We start from the raw sequence: 27,808 nt of genomic DNA, 5'->3' as shown, positions 1-27,808 counted from the left end.
TGATTGCTCAAAAGGATACGAACCATGTACTAATCCCCAGTTACTAATTAGTCTGTTTTGACTTACCATGCACTGCTAGTAAAAACTGTACTGTCTTGGAATAAATAAAGTTGTGCTCGTGTGAGGCATGTTGCGAGTTGTTTGACCCGGGTGGGGTGACCGCCGTCTAAAAGGCGCTTGTTGTTGCAGACGCGAGAGAAGCTGTTGCACGAGCGTCAGCGGTTCGAAGAGGACTCCGTAATACCGGAGGTGGAGGACGAATGCTCGCCGCCGGGGAGCGTCGACCAGAATTGAAGCTCGGAGCGCTCTCTCTGTTAAGGGTCGCGTCGTACCGCCGCTTCCATCGCTGTGCGTGACGTGCACTTTGCCCGTAGAAGTCGTAGATCATGTGTTTCGTTTGTCGGAAAGTCGGTCACTGCCTTTCAAGGTTTGCTTGTAATGAGTATAGCGTAGTGATTGGGAAGGAGGTTGTCGAGATGTTTGTGAACTGCTGTTCCAGTGATTGTCGTGTTCAAGTGTATCATGAATTGTTTGGTTTTTAATTCAATCTAATGTGAAAATTTTTTTTCATGCCTTCTCAAGGTGAGTAATTACACCTTGTAGTAACCATGCTTAACTTTTTTTTTGCCTAAGAATTATTTTAAAGTATAAGATTTATGAATTTTTTTTATGTTAAATATTGTAAATGTATGGTTCTGCAAGTTGTTCTAATGTAACGTTCTTGTTTTTTTTGTTTTTATTTTTTTATTTTTTTGCATCATGAAAATTTCAAAACCTAAACTTATTCTTGGACTGGTATGAATACTAGGACAGTAGTAATTTTTTTTTGTCAGTGTGTTGCTGTTTTGAAAGCACATGTGATGAATAAGTCAGTTATTTAAAAATTTTAAATATACTGTGTATTCTAATATGTATCAATAATAATACTCATCATTTAGTTAGAGACAAGATTATATGGTGAATTGCGATAAATCCGAAATAACACCGAAATGCAATTTATACCATGAAATTAAGCCACATTTAACCAAAGCTTAATTCAAATCACAAAAAAAGATTTTATTGTTGGAAATTCAAGGAATGTCTTTATTTTGGGATGAAATTTGTATCAATGCATAGAGATTAGAAAAAAGTTATTTGTACTATTTTAAAAATGTAGTATATAAACAATGCACTATTTTGGTGGGATAAGTTTTAAAAAACATAATTTATGAAAAAAAAATAAAAAATCTGTTTTAAACATTAAATATGACTAAAAACATAAAAAACAATAAAATCTTGTCTCTTAGTTATAATATAGGTAGTAATTTATTTTTGAAGGGTATTCAGAGTAATACTAATTTTACATTTACAATAATAATTTTACAGAATACATACTAATTTTAATAATGCATTCTTTATTTATCATACTAGTAAAATAGATGTACAATGAAACTCCCAGTAACAGACATCTCCGATGAATTAAATAAGTCTTTAATTGAGAACTGTCTGCTGTTAGGAAAAACATATCACACAAAATTTTAATAACATTTTAAAAAATTGCTAAAAACAACGATCTCAAAATGTTGGTACTTCTACCACTTATGCTATCTATCTATTGTGATGCGCTATATGAAGTAAAACACAGCTACTACAAGGGTTGATTATGGGGAAAGATTTTTCGGAGGAGCACTCCTATAGTCAAATGGTGATGTTAAAAGATAAAAGCTTAACTATAGGGTTGTGCGAATGTTTGGTATACCGATACCGAAATCGAAATTTTGCTACTTTCATTTTCGATTTCGGTAAGAATTTCATCTGTCGAAGTTCGTTTTTAGCGAAATATTTCGAGCCAAACGAAAGTTCAATAGCTTACCGAAGTTCGTTTGTTCTAGTTGAAAAAGAAATCGTAATTTAATAAAAATGTACAGTATAATACCTGTACAATAACGTTCCTTATTATAAAGTATATTTCACTTAACGAATTTTTTTTAAGTCCCCGCCAAAAATCGTATCTTAGCCATGCAAAACGGTTTCAGTTTAACGTATCATTTTCACTATAACGTATAAATTCTACTAGTAGCGTGGCATTACTACACCAAAATTTACTTAAACTGGTAAATAAATTTCCAGCTAAATGATTAATGTAGTAGAACAAAGATACACAAATACCAACGCAACGTATTTTCTAACCTCTAAATTCTCAAAACAAAGTTAACAAACAGTTGCGCGCACAACCATAGATTATACCGTACGTAGTATGCGACGTGAGCAACACAACACTAGATACATCGAAAGACGGAGGTTTGAGAGAAGTATTAATTATTTAGACAAAAGTGTTACGCTACGCTAAAAATACTGTTTGATGTCTGTGCCGGGATTGTTTATTGTTATTGTTAAGTTTATTTTCAGGTTACGTTATTTAAACACCGCATTGTATTTGTGCTACAATATGAATGATCCTGGAGATAAAAAGAAACGAAAGCAATTCACGCTTAAGGAAAAAGTGGATATACTCAGAGAACTAGACAAGGGGAAAAAAGCAAGTCGCAGTTGCGAATACATATGGCATTGCGGCTCTCCTGTAGCTATTTTTTTATATATTTTTTTCTCTTTGTAAAGATATGTATGCATGTTTCAGTGCTAAGTACAAAAACTTGAGGTACCTGTAAGTACTTAGCACTGAGATTCTATTGTAATGTCTTTATATGATTTGCTTGTTATTTCTAATAATGTAATAACATATGCAAATCATATAAAGACATTAATTAGAAAAAAGATTTCCATTAAGATTAATTTACGTGGTGATGAAAAAAACTTACGTTAATGAAAATACGGTCTGCTTTATTTAAATTTTAAATACTCTGACTGGCATATAAAATCCTCATAATATACAGCCAATTAGACAAAAAGGTCAACAAGTCACTGCATGTAATGACCACTTGGCAGCAACCATTTGTTATGTTTTGTTTTGACCATGTCCATTGCCTAGTTTACAGCTTCCTGAGCTAGCCATGTGTGACAGTGGTGCAAGATGGCGGCCGTTCCGCAGTATTCACGTATTTTTTCATCAGTACCATGCACGTGATAAATATATTATCATAGACTGCGACATTACGACTGTAAAGGAAATAGTCTGTGCGCTGAAAGATCTGGATTGATTCTTGAAATTTACGAGTGACATGGGGCTGTGTTGTGTGGTCTAGGGCGGATGTTGATTTTATTAAATAGTAATATTTATATATACATCAAAAGGTACCAAAATGATTTATGTAATAGAATTTATTACTGAAGAGCAAATTTTGGGGCACTTTTTTTCTTGTTAATTAAAAAATTTCGCTTAACTTTCGTTAAGAATATATTTATCTCATAGAAAAATTCATTTTCGTTTCACTTTCGCGAAACTTGATAAATTTTCTTTCACTTTCATTTCATGTGGATAAAGTCACTTTCGCACATCCCTACTTAACTACCATATCTCCAAATAAATTCCTCAATTTCTCGTGATATCTTTGAAAACAGTACATTTTAAAGATAAAAAGTATGGACTAAAAACTGTTGCAGATTTCATAATGAACAATAAAAGGTTTTAAGTAAATTTTCTGTATCTCTAACCATTTTAATTTTATTGGAAAATGTCACAAGACGTATCTGCGTGAAGCCGCTCCCAGCCCTCTGTATGCTTGTCGATACCGTCTGAACTCTGGCAACTGCTTAGTTGGAAAACTTCACCTTCTGCATCTAAACGGTCACTTACGCTACTTCTAACCACTGTTGTCACCCGGGCACAAATGTAGAATCCTGGAATGCTTCCCTTGCTGCCGCTGCCAAAATACTTTGCATCTTTTGCTAATCAAACTCAGATAATATTTCACTGGGAAGATGTCTACCTGATGTAAACTCTTGCCGAACCGTTAGTTATGGGAAGCGCATGAAACAAAATTTTAAACAATCTACGCTAGATAATAACAGGCATTTGCTGTGGTGAGGTGACCAAACACAATAGTTTGTGTCATTTATCTCAAAAGGCCGTCTAGTCCATTTCTTAGATTGTCCGTTACAGGGAGGTTATAAGAGCCCATGTTCTGCCGAATGATTTAAAAAATTTAGTTGTTCAGTAGTGTCTACTTGGGTAGATAGTTTTCAGTGTAGTCAGTTATTTAAATCCATTTTTGTACTGACAAATTGCATACCATGGATATTCTTACTTTTTACTATCAGAATTCAGAATAAACATTTCACTTATTGATTGCAACAATATTGTTTATTTCTCATTACTTTACTTTAGCACCAAATTTTTTGAAGTTCAAAGAATTTTTTTTATAATGAAGAATGCAAGTCAAACATACAAACCCAGTAAGTAAGGGTTAAAATAACTTCTCACCTTACTTATGGTAACTGTAGTAGCTACAGTAGATGGTGAAATGAGAGAAATTATATTAGATTGATTTTGTACCTCTAAAACTAGTTTTAGATGTCTGAAGTTATTCATTCATATCTGTTTTACTCAGTACTTATTAGTTTAATTTTATATGTACATACTGTTAATTTATACTTACCTGCAGTGTTAAAATATTATTGTTATCTTTTTAATATTTTATTATTTTAGTATTTGTATTTTAGTGAAACCTCTTACTTACTGTACTTTTTTTAACGAACCAAGTCTAAAAATGTAATAACTGTATACAATGTTTTACTTACGATTAATTTGATACATTCATTTGATATTTTACTAGGTCTGTGCTAATATCAGTTTTTTTATTTTGAATCGAATACGGGTACCAGATAATTCTCAAATATGAATATTGAATTCCAAAACATATTAAGAATGAGAATTGGAATGACACTTAAAATTTTATTTCACATCATGTAAAACATACATTGGGAAAAAAATGGGAAATATGGAGTGTAGTGCCTTTTGGCAAATTACACTATAAATACTGAAGTGAAAGGTTTGTTAGCTGAAGTCAGCCACAATAATTATACATATAATGTTTGTTAAAATATTTGAATTTAAAATTAAAATTTGTTTTTATGCATTTATGCAACTAACCTAACATAACCTAGCCAACCTTACTCTTCAGTTTTTAATTGCCATATTTCCCAGAACCAGCTATCTAAATGTTGATCAGTAAAGTTTATGCGAACTGCAAAATGCAGAAAAATGTTTTGTGTTGTAGTACTTTTTTTTTCCTGCTGCACATACGTATTATGAAAAAGAATATACAGAATAGTTAATTTGTTTTGTGTTTGAGATGTCACAAGTAGTCCGTATTTTGAATCATCCAGGTGATTTTTTTCCGTTACTGTTTTACGAGACAGTAGTGAACTTTGAATACTTGTTGCATGTTAAAAACTCTGTTAAAAACTTTTGTAACTCCTGTTCAAAAATTTTATTGTTATTTTTATCACACAAATGACACAAATCAGTGAACATTGGTAAACCACAAACTAACGAGGTGTGCTATATCTAATATTCATTACCAATTGAATATTTGTTATTTTAAAGTGTTAGTATTGGAAGTCGAATCGAATAATAAATGGTTTGTGTTCGTAAATACAAATATTTGCACAGGCCTACATTTTTTTTAAAAAAAAAATAGTTTTATATTTGAGCTTTCAAGTGGCTACACCATGATTTAGGATTATATATTTAATTTAGCCTTTGTAAGCGCATAAATAATACAAAAGTACCCAGATGCATTATATATTTTTATATGGATATAATTTTTTTTAATGTACACTATTCTGTACAATCAGACTCAGCAGTTATTTTATGAAAACTGTCAAATTTTTTTTCACAAAATGCAAAATGGAATAAAATATTACTGTTTTAGTGTTGTGTGCTACAAACTAATTTGCATGTCTTGGGTTAGTTCAGTAAACTAACTTAGGTGTAATAGCCTACAGTTTTAAATAAATTTGAATGAAAATACAACACACAAATTGCAATAAAAATACCCTGTTTCAGTGTTGCATGCTAGGCCTACAAGTATAACTTGCACTGCATAAATCAATCACAATCTTTTATCAGTAACAATAGACGTCAAATATATATTTGCAATTGCATAATAAAACTACAATAAAAGTTGGCTAAATAGATTTTACACACATCAGTTGAAGAAAGACATATCAAGAGTTCAGTAAACTAAAAACTTTGCGTACAGTTTGGAAGAAATCATAGTTTTTCAATTTTATCTTGAACACTTCATTACTTGGGTGTATGGTAGTCACGAAAACATTTCCTTTCGCGAGTCAGGCAAAGGTGCACTTTGCACTTCTGGCACATGATGTGAGACCTGAATTTACTGTTAGGTACATCTTGTGTTCTTACATCTCGTAGGCTCTTTCTTCTGGTCATGAATGGGTAAATGGTCAATGCTGTCCAGCTGAACATTGGCACTAGGAGCTTTCTCCTTCTTGACCCGTGGAACGTTGACATTCAGTTCTGGCACATCTTCCAAAGAGGGCCGTCCACTTTTCCTGCCTATTATTTTACCAACTTTCAGCAGGCTATCAACTACTTGAAAGCGAAATGCCAACTGATCCAAAATCTGGTTTTTCGGGATATCGTTTCCCTTGCAGTCACGCTTGTATTCCAGCCAGGCATGGAATGCCATTCTCAGTGTCCACTTCTTCGAACGAAGACTGATCCTGTGAAAACTCACAAATCTGTCGTACTGGTCAACTCCACCCATGACTTGGTTGTAAGATTTTATGATTTCAGGTCTGTGAACTGGCATATAGGTTTTCGTGGCCTTTTCATACCTGCGCACTTCATCTTCAGCCCCAATACCCAAAAAATTGGAAGCCATTGTGACAGTTCTATTATCCAACCATTTACATAATACTATCTCATGATCAGTACTAACTAGCTCTTCAGTGTAGCCCCTGTGACACCCCCAGAGCTTATCAAGAATTAAAAGGTAAAAGGGGGGTGGCGTCGTAAGAAAAAAAGAATAGTGTGATGCTAGCTGTAATTGGCCAAATTAAAATCAACGTCAACAACTTCGACTTCATAAACAAATTACAATACAAAAACAATTAAATAAAAAAAAATATTAAAAAGAGAAAAACCAACAATATGCACATATAAAAAAAAGCATTAACAGTCAAAAATGGGGCCAAGGGCATTAAACTCTGAGAGGGTCCAGGCGGCTCCACTGCATTCACATGCATTAGCTTCAAAAACCAACTGCACGCATCATCCGTCAACAAACAAAAACACAAGGAGAAAAAGAGAAGAGGGAAGGGACACTCAAAAAAAGTGTCACACCCCTTACATTATTCTTTTTCATGTTTTTGTCTGTTAGCAAATCTATTTTCACAATTCGTTCCACCTGCGAAAATAATTTTTGATTTTAGAAGTTGAAGGAGATTGTAGGAAGTAAACCAGTTGTCAAAAAAGAGGATGTATCCTAGTTGTACCACTCTCTCCGTCAACTTGAGGACTACTGCCAAACCCAGTCCAAATTTTTTCTGAATGCCATTGTCAAATCCAGTTGTACGTACTACCTTGATACAGCACAAAGTCGTATGCTAAACCGGATGTCCCACAAAGCACAAAATTTTTTATTCCCCATGGATTAGGTTTTCCCTTTACATATTGCTTCACACCAAGTTTCCCAGTGAAGGGAATCATTTGCTCGTCTATAGCAATTTCACGCTCAACATGAAGCTGTAAACGACAACTTCGAACAATATAAAAAATTGGTCTTACTTTCCAAAACACGTCAGTGCATCCGTCTGGTTTTTATAAATTATTTACAAAATGCAAATTGGTTCGTAGTTGGAAAAAACGATCCCTCGTCATATTCTCTTGGAACAATCCCAGACCTAACACAGACTGCCACTACATGCGGATCCTAGGGAAGTTCAGGCATCCTGTAGCTATGTGAAGTGCAAATAAAATTTCTACTTCAACTGCTGTCGCAGGCTTGAATTTTGTTGCACCTGTTTGAAGCGCATATATATTGGTGAACGTGACTGCCTTCTCATAAAAGTCCAGTGGTATGTACCTTTGGAAGTACTCGTAGGGCTCTAAAACAGGTTCTGGAACTTGAGTTTGAAATTCTGGTGGTTCTCGGGTGGTAAAAATTCGCCTTCGCCATGTTATATTTTGTTTTGCTGTGGTCAACTCCAACATATCTCTAATATCGTCATGAACATCTTCACCTGCAACCTCTTCTTCATTCTGTACATCTAACACTGCAATGTTCTCATCATCCTCTATAACCTCTTCTTCGCTATCTTTGTTGACTACAGCTGTTTCGTCAATCACAGTATCTTCTTCTTCACTTAGCCCTTCAATATCAGACACATCACCACTCTCAATCAAATCTAATATTTGTGATGTAGTTAACTTCTTGGGAGCCATAATCAATCACAATATACTTCTCGTCTCAAGTACACAATAAACAAACATAACCTGCTAAGTGCCAAATGTTACAAATTGCAGCTGAGACCGAATGTACATGATAGTGTACATCATATTTCACTTGTGTCAAATAACAAAAAATATATTTTCTGGGATCATAAGCATTATTTAGTTAATAAATTGTATACCTAATAAACCAAATAAACAAAGCCAACAAGTAATAATTTGAAAAGAATGAGAGAATATTGTTTACCAACAAAACAGTGCAACTACAAGGATGTCACCATAGCTGCAAGCACTCAAACAAATGTTATTATTTTTATTTATTTCCTTAGACAGTATCAACAAATGGACTAGCTCAATTATACATGTACGGTATAGTGTACATTTGGTCTGAATTCATGGAAATTTTTCAAATGTGTGTTTCAACTGCTCAAAGATATAGATAGGTATGTACACTATTCTGTACATTCAGACTGAGGTGTTATTAGTTGAAAGGTGTTTGGGTCCGAGGAGGTTAAGTGAATAAATGCATTACAGTTGCACATGTGTGTTAAAACTGTATTTTAGACATGAAAACAAAATTTAAAATTTTGTAAAGCTGTCTCACTTAACAAAGGTACCTAATACAGGATGTGCGAAAGGCAAAACTTTTAAGAAATAAAGTAAGTTGAAAGCAGTTTAAGGATAAATTTGGTGATATTTTGGACACGTAGTGCATTCCAACTAATGTAAACATTGTGAAATCAAATTCACTGTCATTCCTGTCAAAAAATGCAAAAAAATTCAACTTGAAATATCTTAAACCTGTTCCAGTTGGCAACATCTCGTCTAGAGATGCCTTATTCACTGAAACCATTCACTTAAAAAATATTTGAACGTGTTCACATTAAGTGGAATACACATTTCTTGCTTTGCGTTTAAGTTCGTGGCTGAACATCCATGTGCTCCTTTTGATGACAAACAAGCCAGCTTTTTTTTCTCCTAAAGCCCTTATTGCTGTAAAATACCACATTTCTGTTTGGAGCTGTAATAGACTTAGTGGTTATGTTCACATGAATTACTATGAGAGCTGTCGTTCTGTACAAATGAGAAATATTTTCAGTGGGGGGAACACTTTCAATTAAGAATTTATCGCTGTGGAATTCAGTTGTGTATTGAAACATCCTTGTAGGGCTCAGTCCTAAGTTTTTTTTTACCTTGATGTTTTGTTGTAAGCGACATCATTAAACACACGACATGGACCACGAATGTAACCTCCACAACTGTCGTAATAATTACCCAGTCCACGGTTGCACAGAGCTCAGTCCTGTGCTGATGTCGAGCCAAACACTAAACATTTCTTGTAGGTTCAAAATGACAATGTCCTAATGGTAAAATATTGAATACAAGACTTAGCTAGATTTTTGAGCTATATTCAACACACGTGGTTTATAAATAATTGTCAACTCACTTTTCATAATCGTATGGAATGCCTGACGTTCACTGTTTCTTATGATTCTTCCGTGGTGACATCAGCAGTCAGTGTTTTGAAGTTTATGTTCTTTATTACATACTACTAAATAAAACAAGGTGTGTAATTTGAAAGGTACTTTTGGTAGTGAAACTATTTTGATTGATTTTTTTTTGCAGTAACACATGATTTCATAAGTGCTCATAAGATTATTATGTTTTTGTCTACATTGATACGCTTACAGAAATTTATTGCAGTGGGAACAAACGTATAATTGCAAGCTTAAAATATTGCCTTCTCAAATTAAATCAATTTTTACTTTTTGTAGCAATAGCCTAAATCACTGTTTGGGGTGATTAGATTTGATCAGCTAGAAAATAATAGAAAATAGTATTAATTATCACTAGCACATTACTATTTCAAATATATTCTCACAAAAAAAAATTGCATAATGAACCAAATTGTGTGATAGGTATGTCCTTGAGTTACAAACTAGTTAGGGTATGGCCCGATGTTTTTTGTAACAATGTTCTTCATACAGAATGTATATGAAGACATTGGCGTTTGCTTATATGTATAAATTTATAATATTTTGTGTTCAAGCAGTGACCTCTGATTGTTGTTTTTGATTGTTTTTGTTACCAAAATAGGGTTTACATTTCTTGTGTAAGTTTGTAACTTATCATACAAATACGTAGTAAGCTCAACTGTGCTTTATGAATTGCAATAAGCTCTCTCTCTGCTCTCTGAATGTGTGTCAGAATCAACGTATTGATTGCTATGTTATGAATTTTGTGGAAATGTGGCGAGCTTATCTTAGTGTAGTAGTTTACATGTATACAAATTTTTATCAATCAATTTGGAATACAAATTTATATTATACTGTCCATTGCATTGCCAGATTAAATTCCACATACCTAGCTTATAAAGTAGCCTGCACAATAAAAACCATTCCTAATTGCAATCCTGTTGAAGTAATGTAGGTGTTAATCGTACATTAGCTTTTGATTGCATTATCAAGTCCTCGACTCTGTAGCTAATTATTTCCACAATTCCATTTTGCTGTTTATAAGTCAAGCTCTGTTAATACAGGTCTGCAAAATGGTCATTAACGTAAACTGTCAAGTTACAGTATTGTAGCGACTGGGCTGGGAATTGGAAATGTTTGTTTTGCCCGCACTATGACGTAACTTGTAATACTCACAGTAGTATTTCCGCGCTTCAGTGCAGCATCCAGGTATTCCCGTCCTTGGGCACGTGGTGTGTGTCAGGGCCATAGAGGAACCAAAGGCCCGGGGACAAATTATTTTGTCGGGCCCCCTCCCCCAAATTCTTTATAATCTATAATAATATATCATTACCAGCAACAAAAGGAGAGAATTGAAAAGTTTAAAAAAGTGGGCAAAGTGGTTCTATGTCCTGAGATGATATGTTGTGCACTCTCCTTGCCATCCACCGGTTATCATTATTTAACATATTTTCGAAACCTTGGAACATGGTGCAACACCACACTAATCAGCTTTTACTAATTACTAATCTACTTAGTTCTCCTTCCTGTTGTAAAGGGATTTCATGTGACGAACTGGACAAAAAAGATTTAACGGTTTAGATTTCCTAAAGCATGTGAAATTTTTGGACTTTACATTTGAACATAAATGGCAAAACCGGAAAACTACATATAATTAAAGTACGAATTTATTTGTGCAGTTTCATAATATATATTTAGTATACAGTAGTTAGTTTTGCTCTTGTTTACTTCATTTACATATACATATTTAAACATTTTCTGTGATACATATAAAGATGATTGTTCAATTCTCCAGCCAATATTCATTGAGGGAAATATTTCTTTCAAGCACACTCCACATGCAGACATATCGCACCTGTGATGACCTCAGCAGAGACTAGCTCAGAACTATGCAACGTGTAATGTTTGGAGCAATCCAGGATAACGTTTTGCCTGCAAGCTTCTCTTCCGTCCTGTTGCTTGCTCAAGTTTCGCCTCGAGATGCAGGCTGCTTGCGGTTAGTTTTCGCTTGTCCTGTCAGTACTCTGTTTCAGAAAACATAGTTTCAACATTTAGCTATGACTGAAATATATTGATAGCCAGAAAATTTTTTTATTTGTTTAAATGGTATTAAAAGTTTCAAATAAAACAATAGATGAAGCAAAATACTGTATTTTGATTCAGTAATTTTACCTTTTGAAATGTATAGAAGAAGAAGCTTTGAGAACACCATAATTATTGCAATTCATAACTGTTTTTGAACAAATATCTATGGCCTAAAATTTTTATAAGTTTAATGTGGTAAATATGTACATACATTGCACATAAAATACATAAATAACTATGTTTAGTGAAAGTGTAATTTATTTTTGTTAATGTCGCAAAAAAAATATGGATGTTAATACTTTGCTGGCTGTAGCTGTGTCATCTGAAAGGTGTCAAAATGTATCCACAAAAAAAAAATGGGCGAAGCCAGGAAATTATTTAAATGCAACTTCTATCATTTTTCTCATAAATAATTAAAGAGAATCTTCCTGTGGTGTTGAATAAAAGATTCAATGAATTCCATGCAAGTGCATTTGAAATAAATCAGACTGCCATCGATAGACCCGAGTGCGATGTGAATCTAATGGAATTACTATAACTGGTGGTTCGCCCATTTTATTGGCTCTGACAATTTGAAGTGATTTGTGAACCTCGCTTGTATCACGCTACTAACACCCTTTGGTAGTTTGATGTTGAGTCCCGAGGGTTGGTGAGCTGCAAGTATGTTGTCTGGCAACTTGAAGCATGAGTAATAATAAATTACACCATGTAAGTCTGACGTACATGGTATTTTCATGTTCACATGTAATCTGAATGGCATTTAAATTCCTTTTGATGGCTTAGTGCACAAAGATTGTGTGTCCACTTTTCTGAGTTCCGATATGCGATAACTTGAATGTTAGCAAATCTTTTTGTTCATTTTGCTCGTACAATGAAATTACAACAGTTGTTCCATTTATGTGAATGAACTGCAGTAATTGTACACCACCTTTAAAAAAAAATACTTGAAAATATACAAATCAAAACATACTGCTGTGCTTGATGTTTCTCTTTGAAAATACAATAACTTCTATTTCCTTATGTATATTAGTGTCAGTGTGTATGTATTGTTTTAAAAATTTATGTTTTGGAATGTTGTTATAGCATCATGAATCCCTTAGTTTTTGTCATTTGCTTAGAAAAGTGGTCTTAATCAAGACTTTGTAATACTTCATAATTATTTTGTTTACTGCAGTGTGTGTTAATATCGCATGACGTGTGACTCTGAGTTTTCAGTGTTGCACCCTTGGGCATTGTATTTTATGTACAGTCAAGAGCTAAAAAGACAGCATATTCTTCTCATTGAGAAATTAAATATCTACATAGTTGTTAAATTATCTGAAATTTCTTAAGAGTTTATCTAAACTAAGGTACATGATGTGTTCAAACATGTACCAAGTAGTAAAGCGTAGATGTTGTGTACCTGCTTGAGGATGGCTTGATTTTGTTAGTTCTTACAATTGTTCGTTTTGAAAGCTTTGTGTGTTGGTTGTTACATATTAAGACATTGATAAGCTTTGTGTGAGAAAAAGTGTTATTTCAATTTTGCCCCTTAGTAAATTCTAGTTGTGTATTCCTTGACATTCCAGCATTTCCTTTTGCTCACTTTTTTTTTAACCTGAGTATTTTTCTAGTCATTTTTTTTTTGTTACTACTGATTAGCAGTGACAACTATTAATGGCACTCTCTTCTGCTCAATATGAAAAATATACATATGCTATAATTGTTATAATTATTCATATTATAATTTGTCTTCTAAAAGCAAACCAGTTTAAGTGGAGATTTTATTTGTAATCAAGACCATTTCTCTGTATGACAAGTAATTTAGAGCTTATTGTAAGTATCGATTCCTGCTGCCTTTCTGTTTGTCACTTTCATCATCCACTATATTTTATGATAAGTATCAGCTCTGTTGTAAACTGTCACCATATCCTCTGCTTTTCCACCATTCCACTTTCCTCACTTCTTACTGAGTCGTAACCAAGTACCGTGTTTTATCAAATAATTGTCGCACATTTTATACTAAAATCAAGTTTTAAAAGTATGGGTGTGACGATTATGTGAAAAAAAGCATTTTTGTTAGGTAAAGTTATTCATTAAACAAAACCTATTCAAATTAAGTACGTTCATTAAAAAAAAAGTAGAGTACACAAGAGCACGCCAAACAATTAAAATTACTAAGTCATGCAACAAAATCATTTTGTTAAACTTTAAATAGGAAAACCAAAACTTTGACACAAACATGAGTCGGAGCGCATAACTATCTTAGTACACACCACGAGATAGCATGGGTTATCAAATGTAGTTAAGTCAGCACCAGACTGATCACGTGCGTTGCATGCAATTGATGAGCTATCTGTATTGATACTTGACTGTGTGCGCATGCTCTATACGAGAATCAACATAATCAAACATGAATGATGCCAACTGGCGCTGACTACATTTTTATAAGCGGTACACAGCGGCGACGAAGACGAAAAGTTAAAAGTTATAACATTTGAAAGCTTCTTTAAAAGAAAATTTACACATCAGGCAACTTTGTATTTCTGTTTATTTAACAAGTAAGCGCTAACATATGAATGAATATTAGATTTGAGTGTTTTATACAGCAAAACTACCTTCACAAAGCGCTCGGAATCTGAAAACATCATGCGACGTTTACGTGAGAAATTTTCTCTCTCCAAATTTTGGTGTCCTAAAATAAAGGTGCGACGAATTATGTGTGTGCGATGATTATGCGATAAAACACGGTGCTTCAAAACCTTCATCTCCTTGGTACGTCTTCACTTCCTGTCCTCAGGGGATCAAATCCTGAACGCTCGTTCACAATCCTGACCCCCGCCAACTGCCATTCTTCTTCGAACATTCATCCAGCCGCTCACATCGCCCGAGCTCCCATCACCCACCTCCGTGGCTATCCGCTCAAGCTATCCAGCTGAGTGTGCGCTGCGCAGACTTGTTAAGGCATATGTCCAAATATAAATAAATATATATAATGTTCATGGAAATCTCACGCCATGTCGACAAAAAGCTACTGTTAATGTCTCCTTCCAAACCACAGGAATACAATTGCACAAGTGCCCCCCCCCCCCTCCCCCCCTCCAATTTGACAAGTCCATTAACAATGCATGAAGTCCTCTTCCAGTGAAAATGCCTCAAATAATCATGTGTGGAAATGTATTTGCTTTATTTTTAATTGTATTTTTTAAACATTTTGTTGAAATAAAACTGTTGCGACAACTTCATGGTTTCTTTCAGCAGTAAACTTGTATCCTGTATGTTCAAAGTAGTGAGGATGCAAAATGATGCTCACAGGATGGGTGCAGCTTGTGTGTGTTTCCTCATCTGCTCTCGATCAACTTAATACACTCTACACTGTCGACTATAGTAGACTGCATGCTTTTACGGCCATTGATAGTTGCAGTGGTTGTGTGTGCTGCATTGGAGCAGACATCTTCAGGGTTAGGAACCGACCACTGCAACAGCTACACCATGAAGGCCAGACCAGTTTGTCCTATCACGTTGCAGGATATTTCTTCCCAGGCTTTTCCTTTCCTGGAAAATAAAATTAATTCAGATAGTAAAGAAATATTTTTTTTTTCCCTGGGGTTGCAAAAAAAATATACATACGAAAGGACGGACCTGAAAAAAGCACATTTAGTAATGAGTTTTTTTTTTATTGTTCACTTTATTTTTTTTGCACAGGTAGTGTGATACACATAACAACCTTGTCCGATTAACCTGGCAGAGCACAACTGAAGTGTGTGTCCTTCCAGGATTACCCGTACTCGTCGCCGTAGCAGGATCAGTTGAGGCCGGGAGCGCAGGCATTGCGAACCGCCATTCAGCTCCCAGCAGGCCACAGCAAGTGAAATACCGTTACTTTTACAAGTATTAGAGATAAGGCTCTACGGGCGTTGTCAAGTTTTCCTTCCACTCTGCAGTGTGTTTGGTATTGTCTGCTAAAGATTTCAAATAGCATTAATTTTTATCTGTAGCAATTGTTCTTAAAACTTGATGGCCTGGTAAGTGGTATTTTACAAAAAAAAAATTTAATATCTTCTCCCTGGTCACGCCCCACTGTTTATTTGACAGCATCTTATCAGCAACAGTGTGATAATAATATAAAAAAAAAAAAAAAAGCTATCCTGGTTCGGTAAATGCACATAGGCATATATATATGATGTAGCTACTTAATGATTCTGTGATAACTTTTTTTCTAGTTCCCAAATTACACTATTTACCACTTGGCGCTGAATAAAACATTGACACAGCTTCTTTGGATAGCATGCCAATTCTTGATCACTGACATTAACTTCACCTCCATTCCTTACTGGCTCAGTCACCTGGGTTCCTGATGTACCTCAGTTGGCCTCTGTGTGACATCCTTCGGCAGGACGTCCATTCACCACGCTAGAGAACCCGCCTCACCAACCAATATTGATAAGCTATTAGTTGTAATTTCAGCCCAAAGTTATTTTTAAAACATTCTGGGAAAAGATACCTGCTCGTTCTACATCATTAATTCCTTTCAGAATTGTGAAAATTCTCTTAAATTTTCCATCTTAGTGAGTCTATAGCCATCCTAACTAATCAAAATGCTGGGCACAGACATTACGAAATTAGGGAATTTTTTTTAAAAAATAAAGAAATTTTGGCATTATCAACACCCTAGTTAGCCAAATTTCCAAGTCGGGCAGTGTAGTTAACTACATATGGTGAACATTTCAACAATTTTGAAGTTTAAAAAGGCTTTCAAGGTTTTTCAACATAAGTATTTGACTAGCTGAATTCAACCTAGCAACAATACTGAAATGTAAATGTTATGTACTGTGTAAAGACTAAACTGGAATCTTAAGAATACATACAACAGAGAATAGTATTTAACATAATACATAACATATTGCATGAACATGATAATGAAATGCTACTCAATGCTATCAAATCTGTTCAGTCAAGACTCACAAGAGAGCGTTTTCAAACCCACTACCTTAGTGAAACAATTTTACAAAATTATAATGTATATAATTATGTATAAATAACTTTTTTCTAAAATGTTCAATGTACTAAAAATAAATATTTGAAGATTTTTCAAAAAACAAATTTTACAAAATATCTTTCATAAATGTAATAAATTAATTTTAAAACATTCAGACAAATATTCACAGAATGGTTCAAATAAATACAACACAGTTCAAACACCACAAATGAAAAAAAACACCACCTAGACACTCGTGATACAAACACAAGTTCTCTGCTACCACAGCAGTTAGCATGCTAATTAATTCAGTCTTCATTGAATATCATGTGATGCACTGTTCAAAGCAGTTGGGTAATGTTCCTAAAGCAAGCGGCTACGATGATGGTAACTGCATCCGGTTACATTACAGGGGATCATCGCAAGAGAGGCTAAAAGTTATTAAATACAAAGTCTTCCCAAATACAAGCAATGAAGATCCAGTTTCTAATTACGTTTACAACGTTCACAAATAATTTTGATAAGAGCACAGTGTTTGCTATTCTTATGATTTACTCAAAACTGTGTTCACGTATTTTTTTGTCTCAGTTTTTTCAGAACATACAACACTCAAAATATCCCACTCATCACTGGCTACTGAGAAAGTAAATATTCTGGCATGTCTATAATTCTCCTTCAAAGTTGTTAATTTTTTTTTAATATATTATAATATTATGGGCTTTGTTCTGTCTGCTCAAGTAGCAATATACTTTTGAGGTCTCGAGGCTTCTCAAGATGTGCCAGCCAGAGTGTGCCGAAGGTGAAATGTGGTCATCGAAACGAGGCAGACACGGAAGTCGCTCCAGTTCCGAACTGCAACTCGCGGAGCCAGCTGTAAGCTCGGCTCTGAAAGACTCGAGCAGCGAGCCGCTACTGGTGCGACAACACGGCGGTGCGGCGGCTGACGCGAGCTGACGCCACGCCCATCGAGGCGCGGCGGCGCTACAAGTCGGCCTTGGGCCCGAGGCTGAGTGGAATGGCCTGCAGCTCGGTGCGCATGCACAGGAACTCTGCGCACACGCAGGTGATGGTGAGGCACGCACCGTTGAGCAGCCACCACAGCGGGGACGCGGGGAAGTGGCCGTTGTAGCCCCAGCACGCCAGCAGGTGGAACAGGTGCATGGTCGCCGAGAAGTCCAGGCACTGCTTGGTCCGTTGCACCACGAACCACAGCCCCAGCGCGCTGTTCAACATCAAACATGTCACACGCTCCGGCCTGCCTCGGCACTCTTCGAACATCTCAGACCGTGAACAAATGAATTAGGAACTACCATCTCGTCAACTCGTGATCGTTAAGAGACGACGCCGGGATTCCACTGGCTGGGGAAACTAGCCCCTGAGCCAGCCCGCTGCAACATCAGCCACGTTTCCGCAGACAACCCGGGTTGAACCGCGCTTGCAATCCAACCCAATCACCTTGCCGGGTGATCTGACCACTCAACCCCTTCAATCTCCGATCACAACTGCGTACAGACAGTTTTACATCTCATGGTCTCCAAACCACTTGAAGGCTGAACTGATGCTCATGAACTAAGTTGTAACACCCAGGTTAGAAACTGAACCACTAACTCACGAGCACGATTCTTAGAAAACAAGACCTCAGAGGATGTCACTGACTACCACGGATATCCAGGTTCCATTCTTAGAGGAGTCAAGCTGTATATTGACATGTGGGGCGTGGTTTTCTCTGTGCACTCCCCCTTCCCCCCTCTCATCTTTCAGAGAGTGGCAGCACTGCGAGTAGAGGTGGATCATGCTAGTGGGCAAAAGTCGCAGTCAGCATGCTTGTAATACACACTTGCACTCTTAGTTGCATTCACGTGCTTGAATTATTTACACTGACTCTTAACATACCGTGCCTATTAGTTACAAATGTGCAGATCTCCACAAATAATTACATCACTGCTTTTCTCATGAATGAGATAGAACATTCAGAATTGTAGGAATGAATTAAAGCATTTTAAAACATGTATTTGTGCATGTTGAAATAGCAAACAAAAAAGAACATTAAGTAAACATCACTAGGCACTCACATAAATCTAAACTACCAGGTAAACTGGACTTACTGAGTCATGTGAGAGAATATTCTCGCTCATAATAGTTTGAATAAATAGTTTCTGAGCATATACATTTTGGTAAAATATTTTTAAATTAAAAAAAAAGAGAGAGCTCATGATAATGATCAGTTTGTTGAAAACCATATCAAGTTTTATTTTAAAACTGTTCTTAGAAGCTAAAAAGTGTTATAGATCACCGGCAAAGCAATCATTTCCATGTTATAATTTTCATTCACAATTAAAAACATAAAATTACATACAGTTTAGTGCTTGAATTTACTTATTCAAATAAATAAAACTGCTTTTATTTTAAATATATTTATATTTGTCATTGCATAATAATTACCGATAGTTTCCCTGCTCTTTCGGACATATAATTCATATTTATTCAGCTTACTCCATGATCGGGCAGGGTCCTATCCAAGGTGATCGAGTAGCGAACTAATAACCTGATCTGAATAAAATTCATTTAAAACCTAATCAACCTAAAAATTTGTTTGTAAGTAGCCAATAATGTAATAAGAAGTCAATACATTACATACATTAATAAACTAATATTAGAACTAAATATAACAACAATACAAATCCATTAAATTATCAGCAGTATTTAGCTCAAAATATACCTCAGTGTTTTATATTCCAGTAACACTAACTTTCTAGCACTGAGGAATGTTTAGTATTTTATTATAAAATATATTCACACTAAAGTTAACATTTTTATCACAATTTTTTCTTCTCATCTTGACTCTTTATTCTGTGCATTTTAGTGTTTCATTTAGATAACTGTTCTTTTTCTACCATAGCACTATAATTTCTGCTCAAAATGTAGAGTTTGTTTCATTATTTATATATACTAGATGTAGTAGGTAACTCATTGTTGAAAGTATTTTGACTTTTTTTTAGAGTAATTTCGTCTTGTAGTTTGCACATCAGTAAGTAGAGCTTAGGCTATTTGAAAGACTTATTTTCTTGTCCCATCACAAGAGCAAAAACTATTTAGGTTATTTCTGGGAAATTTTGTATGTGTATAGTTCTAACAAAATTTAATTCAATTCCATTGCATTGGTTAGGCCAGGGGGTGGTTGTGTCTGCATTATTAAATGCTAACTGCGTGAAGCCCTTTTTTACCCTTCAGCTAATTGTTGCGCCATATTGGTTAAACACCCAAAACATTGGCTGAATTGTAGTGTTTGCAGTGTGGAAACAGTTTTAAGTGGCTTTTATTTATGAAAGTGACTGTTTTTAACAACTGAGATTCTAATTCATACCTACTAACTGTTTTTAACGACTGAGATTCTAATTCATACCTACTATCTATCATCAGACGTGGTGAAGCACTATTTCCGTAATGTTTTGAGCAGAAAAATATGGTGATGGCGAGTTTAAAAAGTGAAGTAGCTTGGCTTCTGGATTGTAGCCGCATCCTTGGTGAATAATTCACAGACGTTTCGGTCGACATTGCGTCGGTGAATTATTCGCCAAGGACGCAGCTACAACCAGAAGCCAAGCTACTTCAGACAATGGTCGTGAAAGCCTGCGAACATTATTGAGTTAAGAAAGTGACTTCACCTACGTCACAGCATGCTGTCTCCTGGCAATTCTTGACTCCATGGTTTAGCCATGATTGCATACCCTACATACCCTCTCCGCCCCAAAATTAAATCTCAAATTATAGCTACAAAACTCAACCCAACTTCTATCGATAGTGTTCCTTCTGATCACAAGAGTATCAGCACACCCCTGCACACGTTTAGTTTATACACGGAGCTTCCACAAGTACCTCGTGTTTACGTCATGTTGGGAGTTTTACTGAGTGGTTAATGGATATCAAATTATACAGCAAATTTCATGGTAGCCTTTAGTATGCGACAGTAAAAACCAATCAGTATTGGTTTTAATTAGTGGTGGAAATAGTTTATAGTAATGAAACCAATTGGAAATTTCAAGCTAAGTAAAACGTTTATTCAACCACCAAATGTTTTGAACCTACTTAAATATCTCTTTGACAAAGTTAATAATGTAATGACATTATATTTGTAAAAAAAAATTATGTTCCTGCCACATCTGAAAATATGAGCATCAAAAAAGCATAGCATTTACATAATTTCCAAAACTATTGGCAAAATGTAGCAAACGACAACTTAAAACCTAAGAGTCACTATAAAATTAAAATGTTAAGAGAAAAAAAAGAATAATACGCTATTTGGTGATGAAAAATAATCTGTAAATTTGCAAGTCCACATACACTTGAAAATTAAAAACAAATTTATGATAAATACTATACCTTGTCAATGCATTCAAAACAAATGCTGTGATTATCAGTTTGCCATCGAAATCATGGATGTGAATTTCCTGCAAAAATCAAGACCACAAAAATTCTAGTAATAAACAAATTTGTATGAAAACACCCAATGTTTTTACATTTTGTCTACAGCTTATCAACACTGAGTACTCAATATTTACACTAATCAGCTTACTCAGCACTTTTTTTTATATAGTACTGGGCTTATCAACCCAACGTCCATTGTGCTGGTTACCTGCAGAACGCCTGCAAGCTAAACTGAGCTGAACTAGACTTCAAGTCTTGTAGAGAACAAAGAGCAGTGGAGCAATGACAACGAATGCGTGGGGAAAACGGAAGTACTCCTAGAAAACCCAGTCTGATGCAAGGCCCCTTCACGTTTCCTACATGTGTTCAAACGAGTGTCGCTTGGTAGAGGTGGTGATAGCAGCCTCTGAGCTAATGCAACCATTAAAAACAGCAAAAACAGCTGTGACTTCCCTGGGGTTTCAAAATGGGACCTCAGACAAATCAGCCACTTGAAAACTGGCAAAAAAAAATTATAAATGTGAAAGAACATTAAAACATCAAAAACATGATGCATATTTCCTGAAAACTTACATTCCTGTTTTATTTCACTGGTCAGGTGATACAATACGGTAACCCATTGCATGGATGTCTGATTCTAGCCTGGCACAAATGATGAAAAACCAAATTGTCATACACAGGAAAAAAAAAAAAAATCAGAAACACACGTTCTTTGACAGAACCGAGGAAAGCAATTTTAAGAGTAGGGATACAAATGGATACATAATTGTAACATTTTCCCCATTTATTAAGCACAAAATTATAACAATCATAAAAGATTTAATAGTTCTTGAATTTAACTATTATTGAGCTCATATAACTTGTTTGAGACGTAATTTTCTTTGAAGTGGAAAAGGAACTACACACAGGTGTTATTCTGTAGGATGAAGTATCGCTGGCAGTTGGCGAGAAATACAGTGCTGCCACCTATTTTCTCAAAATACTTTTACCATTAGAATAAAAATATGATGCTGTAAGTACATATATATGTAAACTTATTTGACAACATTTTAGTATCTATCATAACTGTTAAAAGACATACATTTATCTCAACCTATTTGCCTGGATCTTGAGGAAAAGTAGACAAAACTGCCCATTCGTTGCATTAATGCAGAGCTTGACGCACGTAGCAAGCGTCAATGGTATCGACTACCGGGAATACCCGGCAATGCGGAGGAGGGGGGACAGCAGGGCGGTGAACTGTGCGGGAGTCTTCCCGAGGGGCCGACTGGGAACGGAAAGATTGGTAACACCAGGGGCATCGCAAGCAAGTGTTCTGTGTCCCTGCTGTTCACTGCTATGATAAATAATTCAGGCGATGGAATGGAGAGTGGGTCGAGGACGGTCGCAGATCACAGCGCGATGTGCGGAAGACGCCGGAACGAGTCGGGGCGCTGGTCGTTTGCAAACAGTACGGAGATGAAGGAAAAGGAAGGGTATTCAAGAAGAGATGCAGCAGCAGAAGGGCACAAGTCCAGCAGGTGCCTGGCAGGACACTGATGACGCGTGGTCGGGCCGACGCTGGGGCACGCGGCAGCAGTCAGGGTCCTGTCTCCGGTGACGGAGGCACAACAGCTAGAGAAGATGCAGCGCAGGATAAGCGGATGCAAGAGGAAGAAGATGAGATTCGTGGGCTATCTGTGATGAATCGGGGAGCTGAGGTGTCAGGACGGACAGCCACTAGTGCTTCTCAAGGTCAGCAAAGAGGAAAGGGCAGGGTAAAACTGGGAAACAGTCAGCACAGAGAAGGGAGAGATGTTACAGAGGGGAAAAGGACTACGGGTGGAAATAACTGAGGGTGTGGAGGTGGGAAAAAAAAAGAAGACAGGGTGGGGTCCAGTTCATTTTAGGATACCGGATTCCTATTGGTTGGAAATAAAGTAGGGGAAATGTATGACATCATGGAAGTTGCAATGTCAATGATAACAGATTGAATTGTGGAACAAAGGAAAATATAGATTGTAAAATAGGCAACAGTGAAAGACAAAATAGCACCGTGAAAAAAAAAAGACGAATGATAGTGTGAGTTTTGGGGTGATCGTGGAACGAAAAGGAGTTAATTAATAAGGAAATAAATTGTTATAAAGTGAATAAATAAGTACACAAGAAGTAATAAGTAGATATAATAAAAAATTATTGGATATGCGGGAAATAAGTGTCGTAGTCAGGACAGAAAAGCAAGTTTGAGTTTATTTATATTGAATTAATATAAGAGTGCAATAGTGCAGAATTGGCTGGTTTTAACAACAATTCTTTAAATCAAGTGGTTTTTATATAAAAAAGAAGTTTTTAAATAACATATCTTGAAGTGACAATGTCTAATAAATCGATGAACGCTGGCTGCACGCACAAAAATTTGTCCCACTACGGATGGGTCCTGTTTACGCATGCGTGGCATCGCTCTGATATGTTGCGGACGGTACAGAGAACTCGGCCGGCACGTGGCGGCGTACTGCTCAGGTTTCACCCCGCCATGCTGCAGGGATAGGCGGGTCGCGCCGGTTGGAACACGCCTGCGCATGTCGCCACACACGGCTTGGGGCAGACGACAACATAGCGGGGTTCAAGGTTATTGTTGTGCACCGCGCCACGGGAGTATATTCGCAAGGAAATGGCGTTCTTACAAGTACGTATTATTTTAATTACTAGTGTAAATCAGTATATTTAAACAGTTTTGTATGAGTATTGTTTTAGCTGTGTAAATAAATATTTATTGCTGGTATGATACTTTTCACGCTTTAGTTTGACATTGGTAATTATTTGTCATGAGTTATTATTTGATCAACTAAATCACACACCGTATTACAGTTATGAGCCCACGAGTGTGTAAATATGTTGAGTCCAACAGAGAATATGCTAATTAAAAGAAATTCAAACAAATATTGTGCGTGGAATATTATTAATTTATTTCATCTGAAACAATTTTATTTAGTATGGCCTCGTAGCCGTGAGGTTAGAATGGCTGACTTCCAATCCAAAGGTTGTCGATTCGAATCCCAGCAGTAATGAATTTTTTTTTGTACTTGTAAAAATAAATATGGTGCAGGCAACATTTCAAAGGAATAAATATATTTGAATTAATTAATGCAAATAAAAGTAAATTTATTTATTAAATTGTAGATTTCATTTCACTCCTTTGTATCCATACAAAATAGTGATAATTAAATAAAAATGATTCAATTTTATTCATAACAGTATGCAGAGGTAGATTTTATCATACAAACGATAGAAAAATTAAAAAAAAAAAATTCTTCCTCAAAGAATATAATATTTTTAATGCCTAAATGGTTTGGTTGCAAAAACCTATTACGGCTCAGTCTCAGGCCGGATATGATATTTCCTTTTCTTCTGGATCAATAATTTCATCAATGTTTTGTTATGACGTCACGTTAAACTATCGTCCGTAAACCGACTTTACAGACAACCAATTTTTCAAATAGATAATCTTCATTTCTTTAATGAAAGGTCTAATTTCACTCCAGTAGCAACAAAAGTCAGCTCATTAATGTTTCTTGTGATTTACAGGAACAAAAATTATATAGTAATCAAGATCTTATCATTTAAATTATATGTTTAAGATGTAAATTATATCCAGCTAAATACTCCTGTAAAATTAAATTAATAAGTGAATTGTAGACAGAGTGTAAAAAAAATTAAGAAATAGCCTACATAAATTCATTATTAAAAAAAATAATAATATTCTGTGAGAAATCACCTTCTGTACCATAAATCCCTAGGTATTCTGTGGAAAACACCCGTTCTATGGAGAATACTCTTCCTGTAGTAAAGTCCCAGTCAGAAGTGCAGATTTGCTGGACTTCAGTTCTTTGATGTTATAACTTTTCTGGTTCAACATGAGTGGCAGAAAGTGGAATGTTGTATGGCTTTAATTTGAATATGCTGCCAACCAAAATAATTAATGTAATAAAAAAACTGGTTTAAACAAAAAAAAAACAGTTTTTTTTTCCATACCTGGTGTAGAGAAATATGTGTGGTTGTGTGATTGTAATGTTAACAGGAAAAATACAGTTCATGTTTTGTGACATAAAAATTAAATGGAGAAATGGCAATTGTTTTTGGCCTAAATTTAATATCTACAAGCGAAATATTGATAGTAAACTAGTATTGCCATAAACCCAAGAAAGGTAAGTGGGTTTTTATGACATAAATGTTTATAATTTGTGGTTGTTTTATGTGTATTGTTTGATATTTTAGGTGAGAAGTGAGTTGTGTGTTAAGTTAGTTTGCAACCGTTGAAGTGAAAAAATGAAGCGAAAGTTTTAGTGAGGGTAGGAAAGCTGTTGAAATAAATTATATACATAAACATTGCGATATGGTAGAGATATTGATGAAGTCATCAAAAAAGTTGTGCTGAAGCAATTACGACCTGTATGCTCTTAAGGTAAAAACGGGTAAATTTATGGGTTTTGGCTTGAGACACTGTAAGTGCAGAATTTTTTGTGTATTTCATATAGGTAAATAATAGGTTTAGGTCATCATAAATTAGACAAATTCTGCCAGGTCAAGGTTTTTTTTTGCGATACTGTTATATCATTTGGTGACACTGAGAAATTTTGCCATAATACTTTCGCGGTATTGTGAAGTAGACTACAGTCCCATCCGGTTTAGTCTATTTTGTGATACTAGTATTTAATTTTTTGAAAGTAAGACTTATCAAGATAATATTTCATCTGTATCGTGAAGTAGAATACAATTCCACCCAGTCTAGTCTATTTTGCGATACCAGTATTTTATTCCTCATAATTCACCACTTTTCCAGCAACATTTATTTTTCAGTATCATGAAGTTTTTTACTATATAGGGGCATAGGGCACGCTGTTATATTTCATGATACCGCCAAAAGTTGTAACATCTACAGATATCATTTCTGTGATAATGAAATATTGGTATCATGAAAGAGACTTAGAGTGGGAAGAGAGGGATTATAGTCTAGTGTTCAATCCCGAATTAGTATAACAGTCAATAGTGAAATACGTGAAAAATAATGTGTTTATAGTTCCCTGCCCAAAACCCCCACATTCCTGCTCGTCCTGTAAAAATGTAGGGGTGGTAATGACATAAGCAACGCCATTTTGGTGACATCATCAGTATTGTTATGGAATCTGAACCTAGACTACTTCCATAGGATGGGTTTGCGGTGAAAGTATTGGTTGTGACAAGGGCGAGGGAGTAAGCTCAGAGGTGTGGAAGAGTGAAGGAAGGGAACGACTCCTTGCCATCGGTTAGAAGTTCAAATTGCAAGTTGTCAATAAAATCAAAATTGACTGCATTAACCAGTAATAAATATCAAAATTACTTAATCTAACTTTTGACTTGTCACGCTGATTACCATCTACTTCATTAGTTACAGCATTCCAAAAACTAACCTGATACTTGAAAAGGTGATCCAATGAGCGAGATGATCCCGCTAATAGATCCACCAAAAATATCCATAGTCCAAGACCAAAGTACATAATGCATTGCAGAGATATTATTTGACATATTATAAGGAATGGATCCCACGTAGTGCTCCGAAACTGTCCTGTCAGTTTCTTCATTTTTATTAAACTCCAGCGATCACTTAACTCAGATTCATTCTTGAGTTATGACACAGGTTAGGATCACGATCCCTAAAGCAAACAGACTTTCCACATAAGAAGAGGAAGATATTATCGCAAAAATACGTGCATTGTTTTAAAATAGCAGGGTTATTTTACGGTAACCCATTACTCTGTACGACCTATTATAATAAAACCCAGGCGTGAATAAAACATAATACGAAAGGCACTCACTAACAAGTGTCAACATTCAAAACAAAACAATAGCTCTAGGTTGTTTTCCGTACTATCAAGATATTACTTATACTTACTACTTCGGTGTAAAGTAGTGTAAAAAGAATATGCCTACGTAACAATAACTTATTTATGGAGGATTGTGTCCCACTATCTTTGGTTGTTAATAAATTGATTTTAACCCATTCAAACTTGTTTTAGACTTTTTGAATTAACATTCGTTTAAATATTACGTCAGCATGTAAACATTTCTGATCGATTACACCGCACACTCTGTAAAACCAGATGATGGGAAAGTTAATATATATATATATATATATATATATATATATATATATATATATATATATATATATATATATATATATATATATATATATATATATATATATATATATTGGTTTTATTTGTTATTGATTAGCTGTAATGATAATTCGCCCAAGATCATTGTGCAAAATTGTAAACATAATGTAATAAAATAAAAAAAAAAGAATTGTTATAAAAGATATATCCTTCCTGCAGTTACATGGGAATATTGTTCAGTAATACCAGAAGATAATGGCATTAAACATTTGAAAATATATTAGTTATGCGATATTAACTATTTATATGAAATAACTTTAAAATACTAATTCTGCCAAATATTTATCTAAATTAATATAAAAAACATTATTAC

General features: G+C 35.2%; 2 protein-coding genes across 8 annotated transcripts in view; one reads left to right on the top strand and one right to left on the bottom strand.

Moving 5' to 3' along the window:
- LOC134528397 (mannosylglucosyl-3-phosphoglycerate phosphatase) overlaps positions 1 to 15,138 on the top strand; it is a 40,579-nt gene extending 25,441 nt beyond the window's left edge. For all 7 annotated transcript variants that reach the window (XM_063361992.1, XM_063361996.1, XM_063361994.1 and 4 more), the window contains one exon: positions 190 to 15,138. In XM_063361992.1, coding sequence (XP_063218062.1) covers positions 190 to 294 — 105 coding nt within the window. In that variant the 3' untranslated portion in view covers positions 295 to 15,138. The remainder of the gene's footprint in view (positions 1 to 189) is intronic.
- Positions 15,139 to 17,013: 1,875 nt separating this feature from the next.
- LOC134528399 (protein SYS1 homolog) lies at positions 17,014 to 27,177 on the bottom strand. The gene is made up of 3 exons (XM_063361998.1): positions 26,728 to 27,177; positions 21,257 to 21,324; positions 17,014 to 18,098 (listed from the first exon to the last, which is right to left on the bottom strand). The coding sequence occupies exons 1-3, from the start codon at positions 26,896 to 26,898 to the stop codon at positions 17,858 to 17,860; spliced, it is 480 nt and encodes a 159-aa protein (XP_063218068.1). The 5' UTR covers positions 26,899 to 27,177; the 3' UTR covers positions 17,014 to 17,857.
- Between the last annotated feature and the right edge of the window lie 631 nt (positions 27,178 to 27,808).

This window comes from Bacillus rossius, chromosome 1 (genome assembly GCF_032445375.1).
Source record: "Bacillus rossius redtenbacheri isolate Brsri chromosome 1, Brsri_v3, whole genome shotgun sequence".
Classification (NCBI taxonomy): Eukaryota; Metazoa; Arthropoda; class Insecta; order Phasmatodea; family Bacillidae; genus Bacillus; species Bacillus rossius.
The sequence above is the reverse complement of the archived record's forward strand: the minus strand, read 5'-3'. Positions and strand labels throughout refer to the sequence as shown.

What these genes read in the sequence shown, in the direction of transcription:
- LOC134528399 (XM_063361998.1), bottom strand. Translation starts at nt 26,898, where the DNA reads ATGAAGAAACTGACAGGACAGTTTCGGAGCACTACGTGGGATCCATTC. An exon ending in ATCACCTTTTCAAGTATCAG is followed by an intron (nt 21,325 to 26,727) that starts GTTAGTTTTTGG and finishes TGATTTTTGCAG; the next exon opens with GAAATTCACATCCATGATTT. An exon ending in GTTTTGAATGCATTGACAAG is followed by an intron (nt 18,099 to 21,256) that starts GTATAGTATTTA and finishes GATGTTGAACAG; the next exon opens with CGCGCTGGGGCTGTGGTTCG.